Below are 20,176 nucleotides of genomic sequence, written 5' to 3'. Positions count from 1 at the left end.
ACAGTGAGGGATGTGGGATATATCAAAGAGTTACAGTGAGGGGAGTGGGGTATATCAGAGTGTTGCAGTGAGGGGTGTGGGTCTATATCGGAGTGTTACAGTGAGAGGTGTGGGATATATCAGAGTGTTACTGTGAGGGGTGTGGGATATATCAGAGTGTTACAGTGAGGGGTGTGGGATATATCAGAGTGTTGCAGTGAGGGGTGTGGGATATATCAGAGTGTTACAGTGAGGGGTGTGGGATAGATCAGAGTGTTACAGTGAGGGGTGTGAGGGATATCAGAGTGTTACAGTGAGGGATGTGGGATATATCAGAGTGTTACAGTGAGGAGTGTGGGATATATCAGAGTGTTACAGTGAGGGGTGTGGGATATATCAGAGTGTTACAGTGAGGGGTGTGGGATATATCAGAGAGTTACTGTGAGGGGTGTGGGATATATCAGAGTGTTACAGTGAGGGGTGTGGGATATATCAGAGTGTTACAGTGAGAGGTGTGGGTCTGTATAGGAGTGTTACAGTGAGGGGTGTGGGATACATCAGAGTGTTACAGTGAGAGGTGTGGGTCGATATCGGAGTGTTACAGTGAGAGGTGTGGGATATATCAGAGTGTTACAGTGTGGGGTGTGGGATATATCAGAGTGTTACAGTGAGGGGTGTGGGAAATATCAGCGTGTTACAGTGAGGGATGTGGGATATATCAGAGTGTTCCTGTGAGGGGTGTGGGATATATCAGAGTGTTCCAGTGAGCGGTGTGGGATATATCGGAGTTTAACAGTGAGGGATGTGGGATATATCAGAGTGTTACAGTGAGAGGTGTGGGTCTATATCGGAGTGTTACAGTGAGAGGTGTGGGATATATCAGAGTGTTACAGTGAGAGGTGTGGGTCTGCATAGGAGTGTTACAGTGAGGGGTGTGGGATACATCAGAGTGTTACAGTGAGAGGTGTGGGTCGATATCGGAGTGTTACAGTGAGAGGTGTGGGATATATCAGAGTATTACTGTGAGGGGTGTGGGATATATCAGAGTGTTCCTGTGAGGGGTGTGGGATATATCAGAGTGTTACAGTGCGGGGTGGGGGATATATCAGAGTGTTACTGTGAGGGGTGTGGGATATATCAGAGTATTGCGGTTATGGTGTGGAGTATATCAGAGTGTTCCTGTGAGGGGTGTGGGATATATCAGAGTGTTACAGTGAGGGGTGGGGGATATATCAGAGTGGTACAGAGAGGGGTGTGGGATATATCAGAGTGTTACGGTTATGGTGTGGAGTATATCAGAGTGTTACAGTGAGGGATGTGGGATATATCAGAGTGTTACAGTGAGGGGTGGGGGATATATCAGAGTGTTACTGTGAGGGGTGTGGGATATATCAGAGTATTACTGTGAGGGGTGTGGGATATATCAGAGTGTTCCTGTGACGGGTGTGGGATATATCAGAGTGTTACAGTGAGCTGTGTGGGATATTTCGGAGTTTAACAGTGAGGACTGTGGGATATATCAGAGTGTTACAGTGAGAGGTGTGGAATAGATCAGAGTGTTACAGTGAGGGGTGTGGGATATATCAGAGTGTTACAGTGAGAGTTGTGGGTCTATATCGGAGTGTTACAGTGAGAGGTGTGGGATATATCAAAGCGTTACAGTGAGAGGTGTGGGTCTATATCGGAGTGTGACAGTGAGAGGTGTGGGATATATCAGAGTGTTACAGTGAGGGGTGTGGGAAATATCAGCGTGTTACAGTGAGGGATGTGGGATATATCAGAGTGTTACAGTGAGTGGTGTGGGATATATCAGAGTGTTACAGTGAGGGGTGTGGGATATAGCAGAGTATTACTGTGAGGGGTGTGGGATATATCAGAGTGTTCCTGTGAGGGGTGTGGGATATATCAGAGTGTTCCAGTGAGCGGTGTGGGATATATCGGAGTTTAACAGTGAGGGATGTGGGATATATCAGAGTGTTACAGTGAGAGGTGTGGGTCTATATCGGAGTGTTACAGTGAGAGGTGTGGGATATATCAGAGTGTTACAGTGAGAGGTGTGGGTCTGCATAGGAGTGTTACAGTGAGGGGTGTGGGATACATCAGAGTGTTACAGTGAGAGGTGTGGGTCGATATCGGAGTGTTACAGTGAGAGGTGTGGGATATATCAGAGTCTTACTGTGAGGGGTGTGGGATATATCAGAGTGTTCCTGTGAGGGGTGTGGGATATATCAGAGTGTTACAGTGAGGGGTGGGGGATATATCAGAGTGTTACTGTGAGGGGTGTGGGATATATCAGAGTATTACGGTTATGGTGTGGAGTATATCAGAGTGTTCCTGTGAGGGGTGTGGGATATATCAGAGTGTTACAGTGAGGGGTGGGGGATATATCAGAGTGGTACAGAGAGGGGTGTGGGATATATCAGAGTGTTACGGTTATGGTGTGGAGTATATCAGAGTGTTACAGTGAGGGATGTGGGATATATCAGAGTGTTACAGTGAGGGGTGGGGGATATATCAGAGTGTTACTGTGAGGGGTGTGGGATATATCAGAGTATTACTGTGAGGGGTGTGGGATATATCAGAGTGTTCCTGTGAGGGGTGTGGGATATATCAGAGTGTTACAGTGAGCGGTGTGGGATATTTCGGAGTTTAACAGTGAGGACTGTGGGATATATCAGAGTGTTACAGTGAGAGGTGTGGAATATATCAGAGTGTTACAGTGAGGGGTGTGGGATATATCAGAGTGTTACAGTGAGAGGTGTGGGTCTATATCGGAGTGTTACAGTGAGAGGTGTGGGATATATCAAAGCGTTACAGTGATGGGTGTGGGAAATATCAGCGTGTTACAGTGAGGGGTGTGGGATATATCAGAGTGTTACAGTGAGGGGTGTGGGATATATCAGAGTGTTACAGTGAGGGATGTGGGATATATCAGAGTGTGACAGTGAGGGGTGGGGGATATATCAAAGCGTTACAGTGATGGGTGTGGGTAATATCAGCGTGTTACAGTGAGGGGTGTGGGATATATCAGAGTGTTACAGTGAGGGGTGTGGGATATATCAGAGTGTTACAGTGAGGGATGTGGGATATATCAGAGTGTGACAGTGAGGGGTGGGGGATATATCAGAGTGTTACTGTGAGGGGTGTGGGACATATCAGAGTATTACTGTGAGGGGTGTGGGATATATCAGAGTGTTCCTGTGAGGGGTGTGGGATATATCAGAGTGTTACAGTGTGCGGTGTGGGATATATCGGAGTTTAACAGTGAGGGATGTGGGATATATCAAAGAGTTACAGTGAGGGGAGTGGGGTATATCAGAGTGTTGCAGTGAGGGGTGTGGGTCTATATCGGAGTGTTACAGTGAGAGGTGTGGGATATATCAGAGTGTTACTGTGAGGGGTGTGGGATATATCAGAGTGTTACAGTGAGGGGTGTGGGATATATCAGAGTGTTGCAGTGAGGGGTGTGGGATATATCAGAGTGTTACAGTGAGGGGTGTGGGATAGATCAGAGTGTTACAGTGAGGGGTGTGAGGGATATCAGAGTGTTACAGTGAGGGATGTGGGATATATCAGAGTGTTACAGTGAGGAGTGTGGGATATATCAGAGTGTTACAGTGAGGGGTGTGGGATATATCAGAGTGTTACAGTGAGGGGTGTGGGATATATCAGAGAGTTACTGTGAGGGGTGTGGGATATATCAGAGTGTTACAGTGAGGGGTGTGGGATATATCAGAGTGTTACAGTGAGGGGTGTGGGATATATCAGAGTGTTACAGTGAGGGATATGGGATAGATCAGAGTGTTACAGTGAGGGGTGTGGGATAAATCAGAGTGTTACAGTGAGGGGTGTGAGGGATATCAGAGTGTTACAATGAGGGATGTGGGATATATCAGAGTGTTACAGTGAGGGCTGTGGGATATATCAGAGTGTTACAGTGAGGGGTGTGGGAGATATCAGAGTGTTACAGTGAGGGGTGTGGGATATATCAGAGTGTTACAGTGAGGGGTGTGGGATATATCAGAGAGTTACTGTGAGGGGTGTGGGATAAATCAGAGTGTTACAGGGAGGGGTGTGGGATAAATCAGAGTGTTACAGTGTGCGGTGTGGGATATATCGGAGTTTAACAGTGAGGGATGTGGGATATATCAAAGAGTTACAGTGAGGGGAGTGGGGTATATCAGAGTGTTGCAGTGAGGGGTGTGGGTCTATATCGGAGTGTTACAGTGAGAGGTGTGGGATATATCAGAGTGTTACTGTGAGGGGTGTGGGATATATCAGAGTGTTACAGTGAGGGGTGTGGGATATATCAGAGTGTTGCAGTGAGGGGTGTGGGATATATCAGAGTGTTACAGTGAGGGGTGTGGGATAGATCAGAGTGTTACAGTGAGGGGTGTGAGGGATATCAGAGTGTTACAGTGAGGGATGTGGGATATATCAGAGTGTTACAGTGAGGAGTGTGGGATATATCAGAGTGTTACAGTGAGGGGTGTGGGATATATCAGAGTGTTACAGTGAGGGGTGTGGGATATATCAGAGAGTTACTGTGAGGGGTGTGGGATATATCAGAGTGTTACAGTGAGGGGTGTGGGATATATCAGAGTGTTACAGTGAGGGGTGTGGGATATATCAGAGTGTTACTGTGAGGGATATGGGATAGATCAGAGTGTTACAGTGAGGGGTGTGGGATAAATCAGAGTGTTACAGTGAGGGGTGTGAGGGATATCAGAGTGTTACAATGAGGGATGTGGGAGACATCAGAGTGTTACAGTGAGGGGTGTGGGATATATCAGAGTGTTACAGTGAGGGGTGTGGGATATATCAGAGTGTTACAGTGAGGGGTGTGGGATATATCAGAGTGTTACAGTGAGGGGTGTGGGATATATCAGAGAGTTACTGTGAGGGGTGTGGGATATATCAGAGTGTTACAGTGAGGGGTGTGGGATAAATCAGAGTGTTGCAGTGAGGGGTGTGGGATATATCAGAGTGTTACTGTGAGCGATATGGGACAGATCAGAGTGTTACAGGGAGGGGTGTGGGATAAATCAGAGTGTTACAGTGAGGGGTGTGGGATATATCGGAGTTTAACAGTGAGGGGTGTGGGACAGATCAGAGTGTTACAGTGAGGGGTTTGGGATATATCAGAGTGTTACAGTGAGGGGTGTGGGATATATCAGAGTGTTACAGTGAGGGGTGTGGGATATATCAGATTGTTACAGTGAGGGGTGTGGGATATATCCGAGTGTTACAGTGAGGGCTGAGGGATATATCAGAGAGTTACCGTGAGGGGTGTGGGATATATCGGAGTGTGACAGTGAGAGGTGTGGGATATATCAGAGTGTGACCATGAGGGGTGTGGAATATATCAGAGTGTTACAGTGAGGGGTGTGGGATATATCAGAGTGTTTCAGTGAGGGGAGTGGGACAGATCAGAGTGTTGCAGTGAGAGGTGTGGGATATGTCAGAGTGTAACAGTGAGGGGTGTGGGATATATCAGAGTGTTACACAGAGGGATGTGGGAGATATCAGAGTGTTACAGTGAGGGGAGTGGGATAGATCAGAGTGTTGCAGTGAGAGGTGTGGGACATGTCAGAGTGTTACAGTGAGAGGTGTGGGTCTATATCAGAGTGTTACTGTGAGGGGTGTGGGATATATCAGACTGTTACTGTGAGGGGTGTGGGATATATCAGAGTGTTACAGTGAGGGGTGTGGGATATATCAGAGTGATACAGTGAGGGGTGTGGGATATATCAGAGTGTTACAGTGAGAGGTGTGGGTCTATATCAGAGTGTTACAGTGAGGGGTGTGGGATATATCAGAGTGCTACAGTGAGGGGTGTGGGATATATCAGAGTGTTACAGTGAGAGGTGTGGGATGTATCAGAGTGTGACCGTGAGGGGTGTGGGATACATCAGAGTGTAACAGTGAGGGGTGTGGGATATATCAGAGTGTTACAGTGAGGGGTCTGAGGGATATCAGGGTGTTACAGTGAGGGGTGTGGGAGATATCAGAGTGTTACAGTGAGGGATGTGGGATATATCAGAGTGTTCCAGTGAGGGGTGTGGGATATATCAGAGTGTTTCAGTGAGGGGTGTGGGATATATCAGAGTGTTACTGTGAGGGATATGGGATATATCAGAATGTTACAGTGAGGGGTGTGGGATAAATCAGAGTGTTACAGTGAGGGGTGTGGGATAAATCGGAGTTTAACAGTGAGGGGTGCGGGATATATCAGAGTGTTACAGTGAGGGGTGTGGGATATATCAGAGTGTTACAGTGAGGGGTGTGGGATATATCAGAGTGTTACTGTGAGGGATATGGGATATATCAGAATGTTACAGTGAGGGGTGTGGGATAAATCAGAGTGTTACAGTGAGGGGTGTGGGATAAATCGGAGTTTAACAGTGAGGGGTGCGGGATATATCAGAGTGTGACAGTGAGGGGTGCGGGATATATCAGAGTGTTACAGTGAGGGGTGTGGGATATATCAGATTGTTACAGTGAGGGGTGTGGGATATATCCGACTGTTCCAGTGAGGGCTGAGAGATATATCAGAGAGTTACCGTGAGGGGTGTGGGATAGATCAGTGTGTTACAGTGAGGGGTGTGGGATAGATCAGAGTGTTACAGTGAGGGGTGTGAGGGATATCAGAGTGTTACAGTGAGGGATGTGGGATATATCAGAGTGTTACAGTGAGGGGTGTGGGATATATCAGAGTGTTACAGTGAGGGGTGTGGGATATATCAGAGTGTTACAGTGAGGGGTGTGGGATATATCAGAGAGTTACTGTGAGGGGTGTGGGATATATCAGAGTGTTACAGTGAGGGGTGTGGGATATATCAGAGTGTTACAGTGAGGGGTGTGGGATATATCAGAGTGTTACTGTGAGGGATATGGGATAGATCAGAGTGTTACAGTGAGGGGTGTGGGATAAATCAGAGTGTTACAGTGAGGGGTGTGAGTGATATCAGAGTGTTACAGTGAGGGATGTGGGATATATCAGAGTGTTGCAGTGAGGGGTGTGGGATATATCAGAGTGTTACAGTGAGGGGTGTGGGATAGATCAGAGTGTTACAGTGAGGGGTGTGAGGGATATCAGAGTGTTACAGTGAGGGATGTGGGATATATCAGAGTGTTACAGTGAGGAGTGTGGGATATATCAGAGTGTTACAGTGAGGGGTGTGGGATATATCAGAGTGTTACAGTGAGGGGTGTGGGATATATCAGAGAGTTACTGTGAGGGGTGTGGGATATATCAGAGTGTTACAGTGAGGGGTGTGGGATATATCAGAGTGTTACAGTGAGGGGTGTGGGATATATCAGAGTGTTACTGTGAGGGATATGGGATAGATCAGAGTGTTACAGTGAGGGGTGTGGGATAAATCAGAGTGTTACAGTGAGGGGTGTGAGGGATATCAGAGTGTTACAGTGAGGGATGTGGGATATATCAGAGTGTTACAGTGAGGGGTGTGGGATATATCAGAGTGTTACAGTGAGGGGTGTGGGATATATCAGAGTGTTATAGTGAGGGGTGTGGGATATATCAGAGTGTTACAGTGAGGGGTGAGGGATATATCAGAGAGTTACTGTGAGGGGTGTGGGATATATCAGAGTGTTACAGTGAGGGGTGTGGGATAAATCAGAGTGTTGCAGTGAGGGGTGTGGGATATATCAGAGTGTTACTGTGAGGGATATGGGACAGATCAGAGTGTTACAGGGAGGGGTGTGGGATAAATCAGAGTGTTACAGTGAGGGGTGTGGGATATATCGGAGTTGAACAGTGAGGGGTGTGGGACAGATCAGAGTGTTACAGTGAGGGGTTTGGGATATATCAGAGTGTTACAGTGAGGGGTGTGGGATATATCAGAGTGTTACAGTGAGGGGTGTGGGATATATCAGATTGTTGGGGTGTGGGATATATCAGAGTGTTACTGTGAGGGGTGTGGGATATATCAGAGTGTTACAGTGAGGGGTGTGGGATATATCAGAGTGTTACAGTGAGGGGTGTGGGATATATCAGAGTGTTCCAGTGAGGGGTGTGGGATACATCGGAGTTTAACAGTGAGGGGTGTGGGATATATCAGAGTGTTACAGTGAGAGGTGTGGGATATATCAGAATGTGACAGTGAGGGGTGTGGGATATATCAGAGTGTTACAGTGAGAGGCGTGGGTCTATATCGGAGTGTTACAGTGTGAGGTGTGGGATATATCAGAGTGTTACAGTGAGGGGTGTGGGATATATCAGAGTGTTACAGTGAGGGGTGTGGGATATATCAGAGTGTTACAGTGAGGGGTGTGGGATATATCAGAGTGTTACAGTGAGGGGAGTGGGATATATCAGAGTGTTACAGTGAGAGGTGTGGGTCTATATCGGAGTGTTACAGTGAGGGGTGTGGGATATATCAGAGTGTTAGAGTGAGAGGTGTGGGTCTATATCGGAGTGTTACAGTGAGGGGTGTGGGATATATCGGAGTGTTACAGTGAGAGGTGTGGGATATATCGGAGTGTTGCAGTGAGAGGTGTGGGATATATCAGAGTGTTACAGTTATGGTGTGGAGTATATCAGAGTATTACTGTGAGGGGTGTGGGATATATCAGAGTGTTACAGTGAGCGGTGTGGGATATATCGGAGTTTAACAGTGAGGGATGTGGGATATATCAAAGAGTGACAGTGAGGGGAGTGGGGTATGTCAGAGTGTTGCAGTGAGGGGTGTGGGATATATCGGAGTGTTACAGTGAGAGGTGTGGGATATATCATAGTGTTACAGTGAGGGGTGGGGGATATATCAGAGTGTTACAGTGAGGGGTGTGGGATATATCAGAGTGTTACAGTGAGGGGTGTGAGGGATATCAGAGTGTTACAGTGAGGGGAGTGGGATAGATCAGAGTGTTACAGTGAGAGGTGTGGGATACGTCAGAGTGTTACAGTGAGGGGTGTGGGATATATCAGAGTGTTACAGTGAGAGGTGTGGGTCTATATCGGAGTGTTACAGTGAGGGGTGTGGGATATATCAGAGTGTTACAGTGAGGGGTGTGGGATATATCAGAGTGTTACAGTGAGGGGTGTGAGGGATATCAGAGTGTTTCAGTGAGAGGAGTGGGATAGATCAGAGTGTTCCAGTGAGAGGTGTGGGATATATCAGAGTGTTACAGTGAGGGGTGTGGGATATATCAGAGTGTTTCAGTGAGAGGTGTGGGTCTATATCGGAGTGTTACAGTGAGTGGTGTGGGATATATCAGAGTGTTACAGTGAGAGGTGTGGGTCTATATCAGAGTGTTACAGTGAGTGGTGTGGGATATATCAGAGTGTTACAGTGAGAGGTGTGGGATATATCAGAGTGTTACAGTGAGAGGTGTGGGTCTATATCGGAGTGTTGCAGTGAGAGGTGTGGGATATATCAGAGTGGTATAGAGAGGGGTGTGGGATATATCATAGTGTTACAGTGAGGGGTGTGGGATATATCAGAGTGCTACAGTGAGGGGTGTGGGTCTATATCGGAGTTTAATAGTGAGGGGTGTGGGATATATCAGAGTGTTACAGTGAGGGGTGTGGGATATATCAGAGTGTTCCAGTGAGGGGTGTGGGATATATCAGAGTGTTACAGTGAGGGGAGTGGGATATATCAGAGTGTTACAGTGAGACGTGTGGGTCTATATCAGAGTGTTACAGTGAGGGGTGTGGGATATATCAGAGTGTTACAGTGAGAGGTGTGGGTCTATATCGGAGTGTGACAGTGAGGGGTGTGGGATATATCAGAGTGGTGCAGAGAGGGGTGTGGGGATATATCAGAGTGTTGCAGTGAGGGGTGTGGGATATATCAGAGTGTTACAGTGAGGGGTGTGGGCATATATCAGAGTGTTACAGTGAGGGGTGTGGGATATATCAGAGTGTTACAGTGAGGTGTGTGGGATATATCAGAGTGTTACAGTGAGGGGTGTGGGATATATCAGAGTGTTGCAGTGAGGGGTGTGGGCATATATCAGAGTGTTACAGTGAGGGGTGTGGAATATATCAGTGTGTTACAGTGAGGGGTGTGGGATATATCAGTGTGTTACAGTGAGGGGTGTGGGATATATAAGATTGTTACAGTGAGGGGTGTGGGATATATCAGAGTGTTACAGTGAGGGGTGTGGGGTATATCAGAGTGTTGCAGTGAGGGGTGTGGGATATATCAGAGTGTTACAGTGAGGGGTGTGGATATATCAGAGTGTTACAGTGAGGGGTGTGGGATATATCAGAGTGTTGCAGTGAGGGGTGTGGGCATATATCAGAGTGTTACAGTGAGGGATGTGGGATATATCAGAGTGTTACAGTGAGGGGTGTGGGATATATCAGAGTGTTACAGTGAGGGATGTGGGATATATCAGAGTGTTACAGTGAGGGGTGTGGGATATATCAGAGTGTTACAGTGAGGGATGTGGGATATATCAGAGTGTTACAGTGAGGGATGTGGGATATATCAGAGTGTTACAGTGAGGGGTGTGGGATATATCAGAGTGTTACAGTGAGGGGTGTGGGTCTATATCAGAGTGTTACAGTGAGGGGTGTGGGTTATATCAGAGTGTTACAGTGAGGGGTGTGGGATATATCAGAGTGTTACAGTGAGGGGTGTGGGTCTATATCAGAGTGTTACAGTGAGGGGTGTGGGATATATCAGAGTGTTCCAGTGAGGGGTGTGGGATATATCGGAGTTTAACAGTGAGGGGTGTGGGATATATCAGAGTGTTACAGTGAGAGGTGTGGGATATATCAGAGTGTGACAGTGAGGGGTGTGGGATATATCAGAGTGTTACAGTGAGAGGCGTGGGTCTATATCGGAGTGTTACAGTGTGAGGTGTGGGATATATCAGAGTGTTACAGTGAGGGGTGTGGGATATATCAGAGTGTTACAGTGAGGGGTGTGGGATATATCAGAGTGTTACAGTGAGGGGAGTGGGATATATCAGAGTGTTACAGTGAGAGGTGTGGGTCTATATCGGAGTGTTACAGTGAGGGGTGTGGGATATATCAGAGTGTTACAGTGAGAGGTGTGGGTCTATATCGGAGTGTTACAGTGAGGGGTGTGGGATATATCGGAGTGTTACAGTGAGAGGTGTGGGATATATCGGAGTGTTACAGTGAGAGGTGTGGGATATATCAGAGTGTTACAGTTCTGGTGTGGAGTATATCAGAGTATTACTGTGAGGGGTGTGGGATATATCAGAGTGTTACAGTGAGCGGTGTGGGATATATCGGAGTTTAACAGTGAGGGATGTGGGATATATCAAAGAGTGACAGTGAGGGGAGTGGGGTATGTCAGAGTGTTGCAGTGAGGGGTGTGGGTCTATAGCGGAGTGTTACAGTGAGAGGTGTGGGATATATCATAGTGTTACAGTGAGGGGTGGGAGATATATCAGAGTGTTACAGTGAGGGGTGTGGGATATATCAGAGTGTTACAGTGAGGGGTGTGAGGGATATCAGAGTGTTACAGTGAGGGGAGTGGGATAGATCAGAGTGTTACAGTGAGAGGTGTGGGATACGTCAGAGTGTTACAGTGAGGGGTGTGGGATATATCAGAGTGTTACAGTGAGAGGTGTGGGTCTATATCAGAGTGTTACAGTGAGGGGTGTGGGATCTCTCAGAGTGTTACAGTGAGGGGTGTGGGATATATCAGAGTGTTACAGTGAGGGGTGTGAGGGATATCAGAGTGTTTCAGTGAGAGGAGTGGGATAGATCAGAGTGTTCCAGTGAGAGGTGTGGGATATATCAGAGTGTTACAGTGAGGGGTGTGGGATATATCAGAGTGTTTCAGTGAGAGGTGTGGGTCTATATCGGAGTGTTACAGTGAGTGGTGTGGGATATATCAGAGTGTTACAGTGAGAGGTGTGGGTCTATATCAGAGTGTTACAGTGAGTGGTGTGGGATATATCAGAGTGTTACAGTGAGAGGTGTGGGATATATCAGAGTGTTACAGTGAGAGGTGTGGGTCTATATCGGAGTGTTGCAGTGAGAGGTGTGGGATATATCAGAGTGGTATAGAGAGGGGTGTGGGATATATCAGAGTGTTACAGTGAGGGGTGTGGGATATATCAGAGTGCTACAGTGAGGGGTGTGGGTCTATATCGGAGTTTAATAGTGAGGGGTGTGGGATATATCAGAGTGTTACAGTGAGGGGTGTGGGATATATCAGAGTGTTACTGTGAGGGGTGTGGGATATATCAGAGTGTTACAGTGAGGGGTGTGGGATATATCAGAGTGTTACAGTGAGGGGTGTGGGATATATCAGAGTGTTACAGTAAGGGGTGTGGGATATATCAGAGCGTTACAGTGAGGGGTGTGGGATATATCAGAGTGTTACAGTGAGCGGTGTGGGTCCATATCGGAGTGTTACAGTGAGAGGTGTGGGATATATCAGAGTGTTCCAGTGAGGGGTGTGGGATATATCAGAGTGTTACAGTGAGGGGTGTGGGATATATCAGAGTGTTACAGTGAGAGGTGTGGGTCTATATCGGAGTGTGACAGTGAGGGGTGTGGGATATATCAGAGTGGTGCAGAGAGGGGTGTGGGGATATATCAGAGTGTTGCAGTGAGGGGTGTGGGATATATCAGAGTGTTACAGTGAGGGGTGTGGGCATATATCAGAGTGTTACAGTGAGGGGTGTGGGATATATCAGAGTGTTACAGTGAGGTGTGTGGGATATATCAGAGTGTTACAGTGAGGGGTGTGGGATATATCAGAGTGTTGCAGTGAGGGGTGTGGGCATATATCAGAGTGTTACAGTGAGGGGTGTGGAATATATCAGTGTGTTACAGTGAGGGGTGTGGGATATATCAGTGTGTTACAGTGAGGGGTGTGGGATATATAAGATTGTTACAGTGAGGGGTGTGGGATATATCAGAGTGTTACAGTGAGGGGTGTGGGGTATATCAGAGTGTTGCAGTGAGGGGTGTGGGATATATCAGAGTGTTACAGTGAGGGGTGTGGATATATCAGAGTGTTACAGTGAGGGATGTGGGATATATCAGAGTGTTACAGTGAGGGGTGTGGGATATATCAGAGTGTTACAGTGAGGGGTGTGGGTTATATCAGAGTGTTACAGTGAGGGGTGTGGGTTATATCAGAGTGTTACAGTGAGGGGTGTGGGTTATATCAGAGTGTTACAGTGAGGGGTGTGGGTTATATCAGAGTGTTACAGTGAGGGGTGTGGGTCTATATCAGAGTGTTACAGTGAGGGGTGTGGGATATATCAGAGTGTTACAGTGAGGGGTGTGGGTTATATCAGAGTGTTACAGTGAGGGGTGTGGGTTATATCAGAGTGTTACAGTGAGGGGTGTGGGTTATATCAGAGTGTTACAGTGAGGGGTGTGGGTTATATCAGAGTGTTACAGTGAGGGGTGTGGGTTATATCAGAGTGTTACAGTGAGGGGTGTGGGTTATATCAGAGTGTTACAGTGAGGGGTGTGGGTTATATCAGAGTGTTACAGTGAGGGGTGTGGGATATATCAGAGTGTTACAGTGAGAGGTGTGGGATATATCAGAGTGTTACAGTGAGGGGTGTGGGTTATATCAGAGTGTTACAGTGAGGGGTGTGGGATATCTCAGAGTGTTTCAGTGAGGGGTGTGGGTTATATCAGAGTGTTACAGTGAGGGGTGTGGGCTATATTAGAGTACCTGATCCCCCAGAGTGTTGAGCACCCTGTAGTTGTACAGTTTTAAGGAAGCACAATGTTCTTCCCGTTAGCTCTCTTCCCTTGTGTTCTGACTGATCAGCTTCTTGTCACAGACACATGCACTTCCTGCAATACTGGTAGGAAATTTGACCCTGGAGGTGTTGGGTGTTGGGAGGACAGGTGGACTGTATTCTGGCAGGGCCCAACATCAAAGTGCATGCAGCTTCAGCTGGGTTCATTTGACAGCAGTCAAGATCAGGAGGACTGGCTGAATTCTCCCTCCTCACTGTTCGTGAGGTACTGAGGCCAATTGTGGCACTCAAGACCAGTACAAAACTTAACCATGTGTCTCAGTCGTTGATTTCAGTGCAAGTGTCTGGGCTGCCTCAGAGACGCTGTGGTGGATTGAGGAAGCTTTGAGTGAGATTGAATATACAGTGAGGCCCCATCCAGGACTACTGTCCCCAGTGACTGTACCAATCCTGCAGTCTGGCAGTCTGGAGTGGGAAAGTCTGGGCCTTTCCTTCTCCCTCATCTCCAACTCCTTCGCATCGTTCTGAGAGCTGATTATGAATCCCAGCTCACGCCGAGCTGCACCCTCCCTGTCGCTGCAAGTTGCTGAATTCTGTTCCTGCTCTCCTGACTAATAAAACATCCTGGCAGTTCTCTGGGAGCCAGTGGAAGCAGAGTGCAGTTCCAGTGCAGCCACTCTCAACATCAGGGCACCTAATGCGTGAAAACCCCGATTACAGGACAGACGTGTTCACCCATCAGCAGAACAATTCAAAGATGCGTGAGGCTTCAATGGGGGGTTTATTGTTTCTATATTGCTAGTTTCATGTCGTAATTTATCCATTTTTATTCTCCACCTTTTCCAAGGGCATCCTCACTGTCACACTCTTCCTGGAGTATCACCCTACTGGTATTAGCCACGCTTATGAAAATCCTTCCTGCAAGTCTCAGGAGCTGAGCACGACCCCATCTTTCTGCAATGCCTGGACAAATGCATTTTGCAGCAAAGGTTGCACTTTATCTTTCCCAACCTTTGGACGAGTTCATCGAGTTTGCTCTGAATCTCTCGGTTGGGTATCACGGGCACTTCATGGTCTACCTGCACCGGCGGTGCTTTCCATACCGCGTTCCAGTATGTGTCACAACCATTCACGGACCCTTACAGCACAGAAGGAAGCCATTCGGCCCATCGCGCCTGTGCCAGCTCCTTGAAAGAGCTATCCAATTCGTCCCGCCCACCTTCTGCTCTTTCCCCCACAGCCCTGCAATTTTCTTCCCCTTCAAGTATTTATCCAATTCCCCTTTTGAAAGTTACTGGTGAATCTGCCACTTATGTTATGTCGCCAAATATTCAAGGAAAGAAAGATACTGAGAAGTTGGGAAGAAGCAAAAATTCTCCTTCATCATGGACGGAGACAGAGCAGATACTAAGTATTACCCACCCATCAGTCTATTATCTCATTTGCACAAAATTCTAATTCGAATTATTCAAAATAGGATCAAGACGATATTAGACAAACAGTAACCAAGAGAACAGGCGGGGTTTGGGGAAGGACACTCTGCAACATACCCCATTGACATACAATGACCCAAGTCATTGAGAAGGCTAACAAATCACACTGGACGTTGGATTTATTGACTATGAGAAGGCTTTGGATTCAACGGAACACATTGATTTGTTTATAGCTTTAAGGAAAACCGGAAGACACATCGAAAAAGATGTAACACAGTTGATAAATATTCAAAGAGGAGTGGGACAAGGGGATATAATCTCCCCAAAAGTAATAGGGGAGTACAGAAATGGGAGACATATTCAAGGAGATACCCTTGAAGGAGAGAGGATTAAGTACTGATGGGAAAAAAACTAAGAGATGTACGCTTTGTCGATGATGTTGCACTGATTACTTCATCTGTTAAATACTTGGAAGTCCAACTAAATCACCTAAATAAGGACAGCGAAAATATTGGACTGAAAATGCACCAAGAAAAATCCAAGTATGCAACAACTCTAAGGCAGGAGACACCATCCAAACTGAAGACCAAGGAATCGAAAAAGTGACTGAATCCAAATCTCTGGGCCAAACATGAAAGATGGAGGGTTGTGCAAAGGAAGAGGTCCCGAGTGGGATTGGGGCAGGATGGAGTTAGTTTTGGGTGATGCAGAGATATTCTGTGTGATCGGAAAATACCCCTGCCGTTAAGGAGAAGGGTGCATGATCCGAGTCAGCTCCTGACTGTTGGTGCGGAATCATAGACAACTGCAAAATCTATAGAATAAAAACTGTGTGCAGATCAGAGAGGCAGATGATACACATCTCCACTCACCATAAAACCAGCTGTCGTGAAATCTGCCAAAAAACCAGAGTTCAGGACATCATGCAGGAGATAAAAGGAACCAAATGGAGATGGGCTGGGCGTGTGGCTTGGAGAAATGATAAGGGGAAGAAAAAGGCTGAGGACGTTGCCCCCAAGAGGAAGAAAAAGAAACCCTTCCTGATTTTGAATGCCTCGATGAAATCTCCCCTTCACCATCTCTGCTCAAAGGAGAACACGAGTATTTAAATTTCAGTGACACTTCAGAATCACTTGTATTTACCAGCGGACTTTGGCCCCTCCTCCTCCACAGGGGTGACTGGCTTCTCTTTTGGCGGTTTCTCCGATTTCTTCCTCATCTTCACCTGCTTCAGGACACTGCGGGAAGGGAGACAACATTGCTGAGCCACAGGGGGAATGAGGGGGGGGGCCCCAGGGACCCAGCGCACGCCCCTGCACGGCAGTGGCGCAGCGCACCGATACAGGGCGCTGAGAGGACACAAGCTCAAGGACAGGGGCAGGATCATCACCGCAGATCCAGGAAACAGGAGCCCGGCTTGTTTTCAGATCAGAAACCCACCTCCGGAAGGGGCGGTGGGGAGAGCAAAACCAATTAATTTCAAAGATTCTCAGTTGCAGGAGCCTTTAAGAGGCATTGAGACAGGTCTCCGATCCAATTAAGGGCAGGAAGGTGGGAGCTCGAAACTGCAAGTGCAGGAAGATTAAAATCCCAGTAATTCTTTCCAGGAGACAGGGTCAGATTGAAATCACGGTAATCTTTTATAGGAGACAGGGTCCAATTGAAATCCCAGTAATCTTTTACAGGAGACAGGGTTTTAGTTTTAGAGATACAGCACTGAAACAGGCCCTTCGGCCCACCGAGTCTGTGCCGAACATCAACCACCCATTTATACTAATCCTACACTAATTCCATATTCCTACCACATCCCCACCTGTCCCTATATTTCCCTACCACCTACCTGTACTCGGGGCAATTTATAATGGCCAATTTAACTATCAACTTGCAAGTCTTTTGGCTGTGGGAGGAAACCGGAGCACCCGGAGAAACCACTGCGCCACTGTGTCGATTGACATCTCAGTAATCCTTTATAGGAGACAGGGGTGGAGGGATGGGGGGAAAGGGGGAGTGTAGGTGGTGGGGAATGGGGGTGGTGGGGGAATGGGAGGTGTGGGTGGTGGGGGATGGGGATGATGGGGGAATGGGGGTGTGGGTGGTGGGGGAATGGGGGTGTGGGTGGTGGGGGTGATGGGGGAATGGGGGTGTGGGGGGTGTGTGTGGTGGGGGATGGGGGTGATGGGGTGATGGGGGAATGGGGGTGTGGGGGGTGGGGGTTGGGGGAATGGGGGTGTGGGGGGTGTGGGGGGTGTGGGTGGTGGGGGATGGGGGAATGGGGGTGTGGGTGGTGGGAGATGGGGATAATGGGGGTGTGGGTGGTGGGCTTGGGGTGATGGGGGAATGGGGGTGTGGGGGGTGGGGGATGGGGGTGATGGGGGAATGGGGGTGTGGGGGGTGGGGGATGGGGGAATGGGGGTGTGGGTGGTGGGAGATGGGGATGATGGGGGTGTGGGGGGTGTGAGTGGTGGGGGATGGGGGTGATGGGGGAATGGGTGTGGGTGGTGGGGGATGGGGGGTGTAGGTGGTGGGGGATGGGGGTGATGGGGGAATGGGGATGTGGGGGGTGTGGGAGGTGGGGGATGAGGGTGGTGGGGGATGAGGATGATGGGGGATGGGAGATGGGGGTGTGGGGGATGGGGGAGTTGGGGGAATGGGGGTGTGGGGGATGGGAGATGGGGGTGATGGGGGAATGGGGGTGGGGGGGGTGGGTGGTGGGGGGGGTGGGGGTGGTGGGGGGGGTGGGGGTGGTGGGGGGGGGTGGGGGTGGTGGGGGGTGTGGGTGGTGGGGGATGGGGATGATGGGGGAATGGGGGTGTGGGTGGTGGGTGGTGGGGAATGGGGGTGTGGGACGTTTTGTGGGGTGAGGGCCGGGGCTGGTCCCGGGCTCCGGGTTTCTCCGCTCTGTTACCTGCTGTGTTGCAGCTTCCGCTTCTTCCGGTTACCACGGCAACCGCCCCGGCAGCTCCACAACCCGCCCTCTGACTGACTGACTGACGTTTCCGGCAACCAATCAGCTCCACGCTGGGGTGGTGTCCAGATTCCAGAGAGCCAATCGCTGCTCGAGCGGCAAACCCGCTGAGTGAACCTTCCAGAGAGATGGAGAAAATCAGGTGAACAGACCCCGCCCCCCGGAACTGACCACGCCCCCGGAACAGACCACGCCCCCCAAGGACAGACCCCGCCCCCGGAACAGACCACGCCCCCAGAACAGACCACGCCCCCCAAGGACAGACCCCGCCCCCGGAACAGACCACGCCCCCGGAACAGACCACGCCCCCTGAACAGACCACGCCCCCCGGAACAGACCCCGCCCCCGGAACAGACCACGCCCCCTGAACAGACCACGCCCCCGGAACAGACCACGCCCCCTGAACAGACCACGCCCCCGGAACAGACCACGCCCCCCCAAGGACAGACCCCGCCCCTCGGAACAGACCACGCCCCCTGAACAGACCACGCCCCCCAAGGACAGACCCCGCCCCCGGTACAGACCCCGACCCTGGGACAGACCCCGCCCCTGGGACAGACCCCACCCGCCAACACTGGGACAGACCCCGCCCCTGGGACAGACCCCGCCCCTGGGACATACCCCGCCCGCCAACACTGGGACAGACCCCGCCCCTGGGACAGACCCCGCCCCTGGGACAGACCCCGACCCCCAGGGACAGACCCCGCCCCTGGGACAGACCCCGCCCGCCAACACTGGGACAGACCCCGCCCCTGGGACAGACCCCGCCCGCCAACACTGGGACAGACCCCGCCCCTGGGACAGACCCCGCCCCCGGGACAGACCCCGACCCCCAGGGACAGACCCCGCCCCTGGGACAGACCCCGCCCCCCAACACTGGGACAGACCCCGCCCCTGGGACAGACCCCACCCGCCAACACTGGGACAGACCCCGCCCCTGGGACAGACCCCGCCCGCCAACACTGGGACAGACCCCGCCCCTGGGACAGACCCCGCCCGCCAACACTGGGACAGACCCCGCCCCTGGGACAGACCCCGCCCCCGGGACAGACCCCGACCCCCAGGGACAGACCCCGCCCCTGGGACAGACCCCGCCCCCCAACACTGGGACAGACCCCGCCCCTGGGACAGACCCCACCCGCCAACACTGGGACAGACCCCGCCCCTGGGACAGACCCCGCCCCTGGGACATACCCCGCCCGCCAACACTGGGACAGACCCCGCCCCTGGGACAGACCCCGCCCCTGGGACAGACCCCGACCCCCAGGGACAGACCCCGCCCCTGGGACAGACCCCGCCCGCCAACACTGGGACAGACCCCGCCCCTGGGACAGACCCCGCCCGCCAACACTGGGACAGACCCCGCCCCTGGGACAGACCCCGCCCCCGGGACAGACCCCGACCCCCAGGGACAGACCCCGCCCCTGGGACAGACCCCGCCCCCCAACACTGGGACAGACCCCGCCCCTGGGACAGACCCCGCCCGCCAACACTGGGACAGACCCCGCCCCTGGGACAGACCCCGCCCGCCAACACTGGGACAGACCCCGCCCCTGGGACAGACACCGCCCCCCAACACTGGGACAGACCCCGCCCCTGGGACAGACCCCGCCCGCCAACACTGGGACAGACCCCGCCCCTGGGACAGACACCGCCCCTGGGACAGACCCCGCCCCCCAACACTGGGACAGACCCCGCCCCTGGGACAGACCCCGCCCCCCAACACTGGGACAGACCCCGCCCCTGGGTCAGACCCCGCCCCTGGGACAGACACCGCCCCCCAACACTGGGACAGACCCCGCTCCTGGGACAGACCCCGCCCCTGGGACAGACCCCACCCCCCAACACTGGGACAGACCCCGCCCCTGGGACAGACCCCGCCCGCCAACACTGGGACAGACCCCACCCCCCAACACTGGGACAGACCCCGCCCCTGGGACAGACACCGCCCCTGGGACAGACCCCACCCCCCAACACTGGGACAGACCCCGCCCCTGGGACAGACCCCACCCCCCAACACTGGGACCGACACCGCCCCTGGGACAGACACCGCCCCTGGGACAGACCCCGCCCGCCAACACTGGGACAGACCCCGCCCCTGGGACAGACACCGCCC

The 20,176-nt window shown here is 51.0% G+C and overlaps 1 protein-coding gene across 4 annotated transcripts in view; it reads right to left on the bottom strand.

The window, feature by feature from the left end:
* The window catches only part of lrrc71 (leucine rich repeat containing 71), a 524,948-nt gene extending 506,812 nt beyond the window's left edge, over positions 1 to 18,136 (bottom strand). For all 4 annotated transcript variants that reach the window (XM_068027025.1, XM_068027027.1, XM_068027028.1 and 1 more), the window contains exons 1-2: positions 18,001 to 18,136; positions 16,239 to 16,333 (exon numbers count right to left, since the gene is read on the bottom strand). In XM_068027025.1, coding sequence (XP_067883126.1) covers positions 16,239 to 16,314 — 76 coding nt within the window. In that variant the 5' untranslated portion in view covers positions 16,315 to 16,333; positions 18,001 to 18,136. The remainder of the gene's footprint in view (positions 1 to 16,238; positions 16,334 to 18,000) is intronic.
* Between the last annotated feature and the right edge of the window lie 2,040 nt (positions 18,137 to 20,176).

This window comes from Heterodontus francisci, unplaced genomic scaffold (assembly GCF_036365525.1).
Source record: "Heterodontus francisci isolate sHetFra1 unplaced genomic scaffold, sHetFra1.hap1 HAP1_SCAFFOLD_516, whole genome shotgun sequence".
Taxonomy (NCBI): Eukaryota; Metazoa; Chordata; class Chondrichthyes; order Heterodontiformes; family Heterodontidae; genus Heterodontus; species Heterodontus francisci.
The sequence above is the reverse complement of the archived record's forward strand: the minus strand, read 5'-3'. Positions and strand labels throughout refer to the sequence as shown.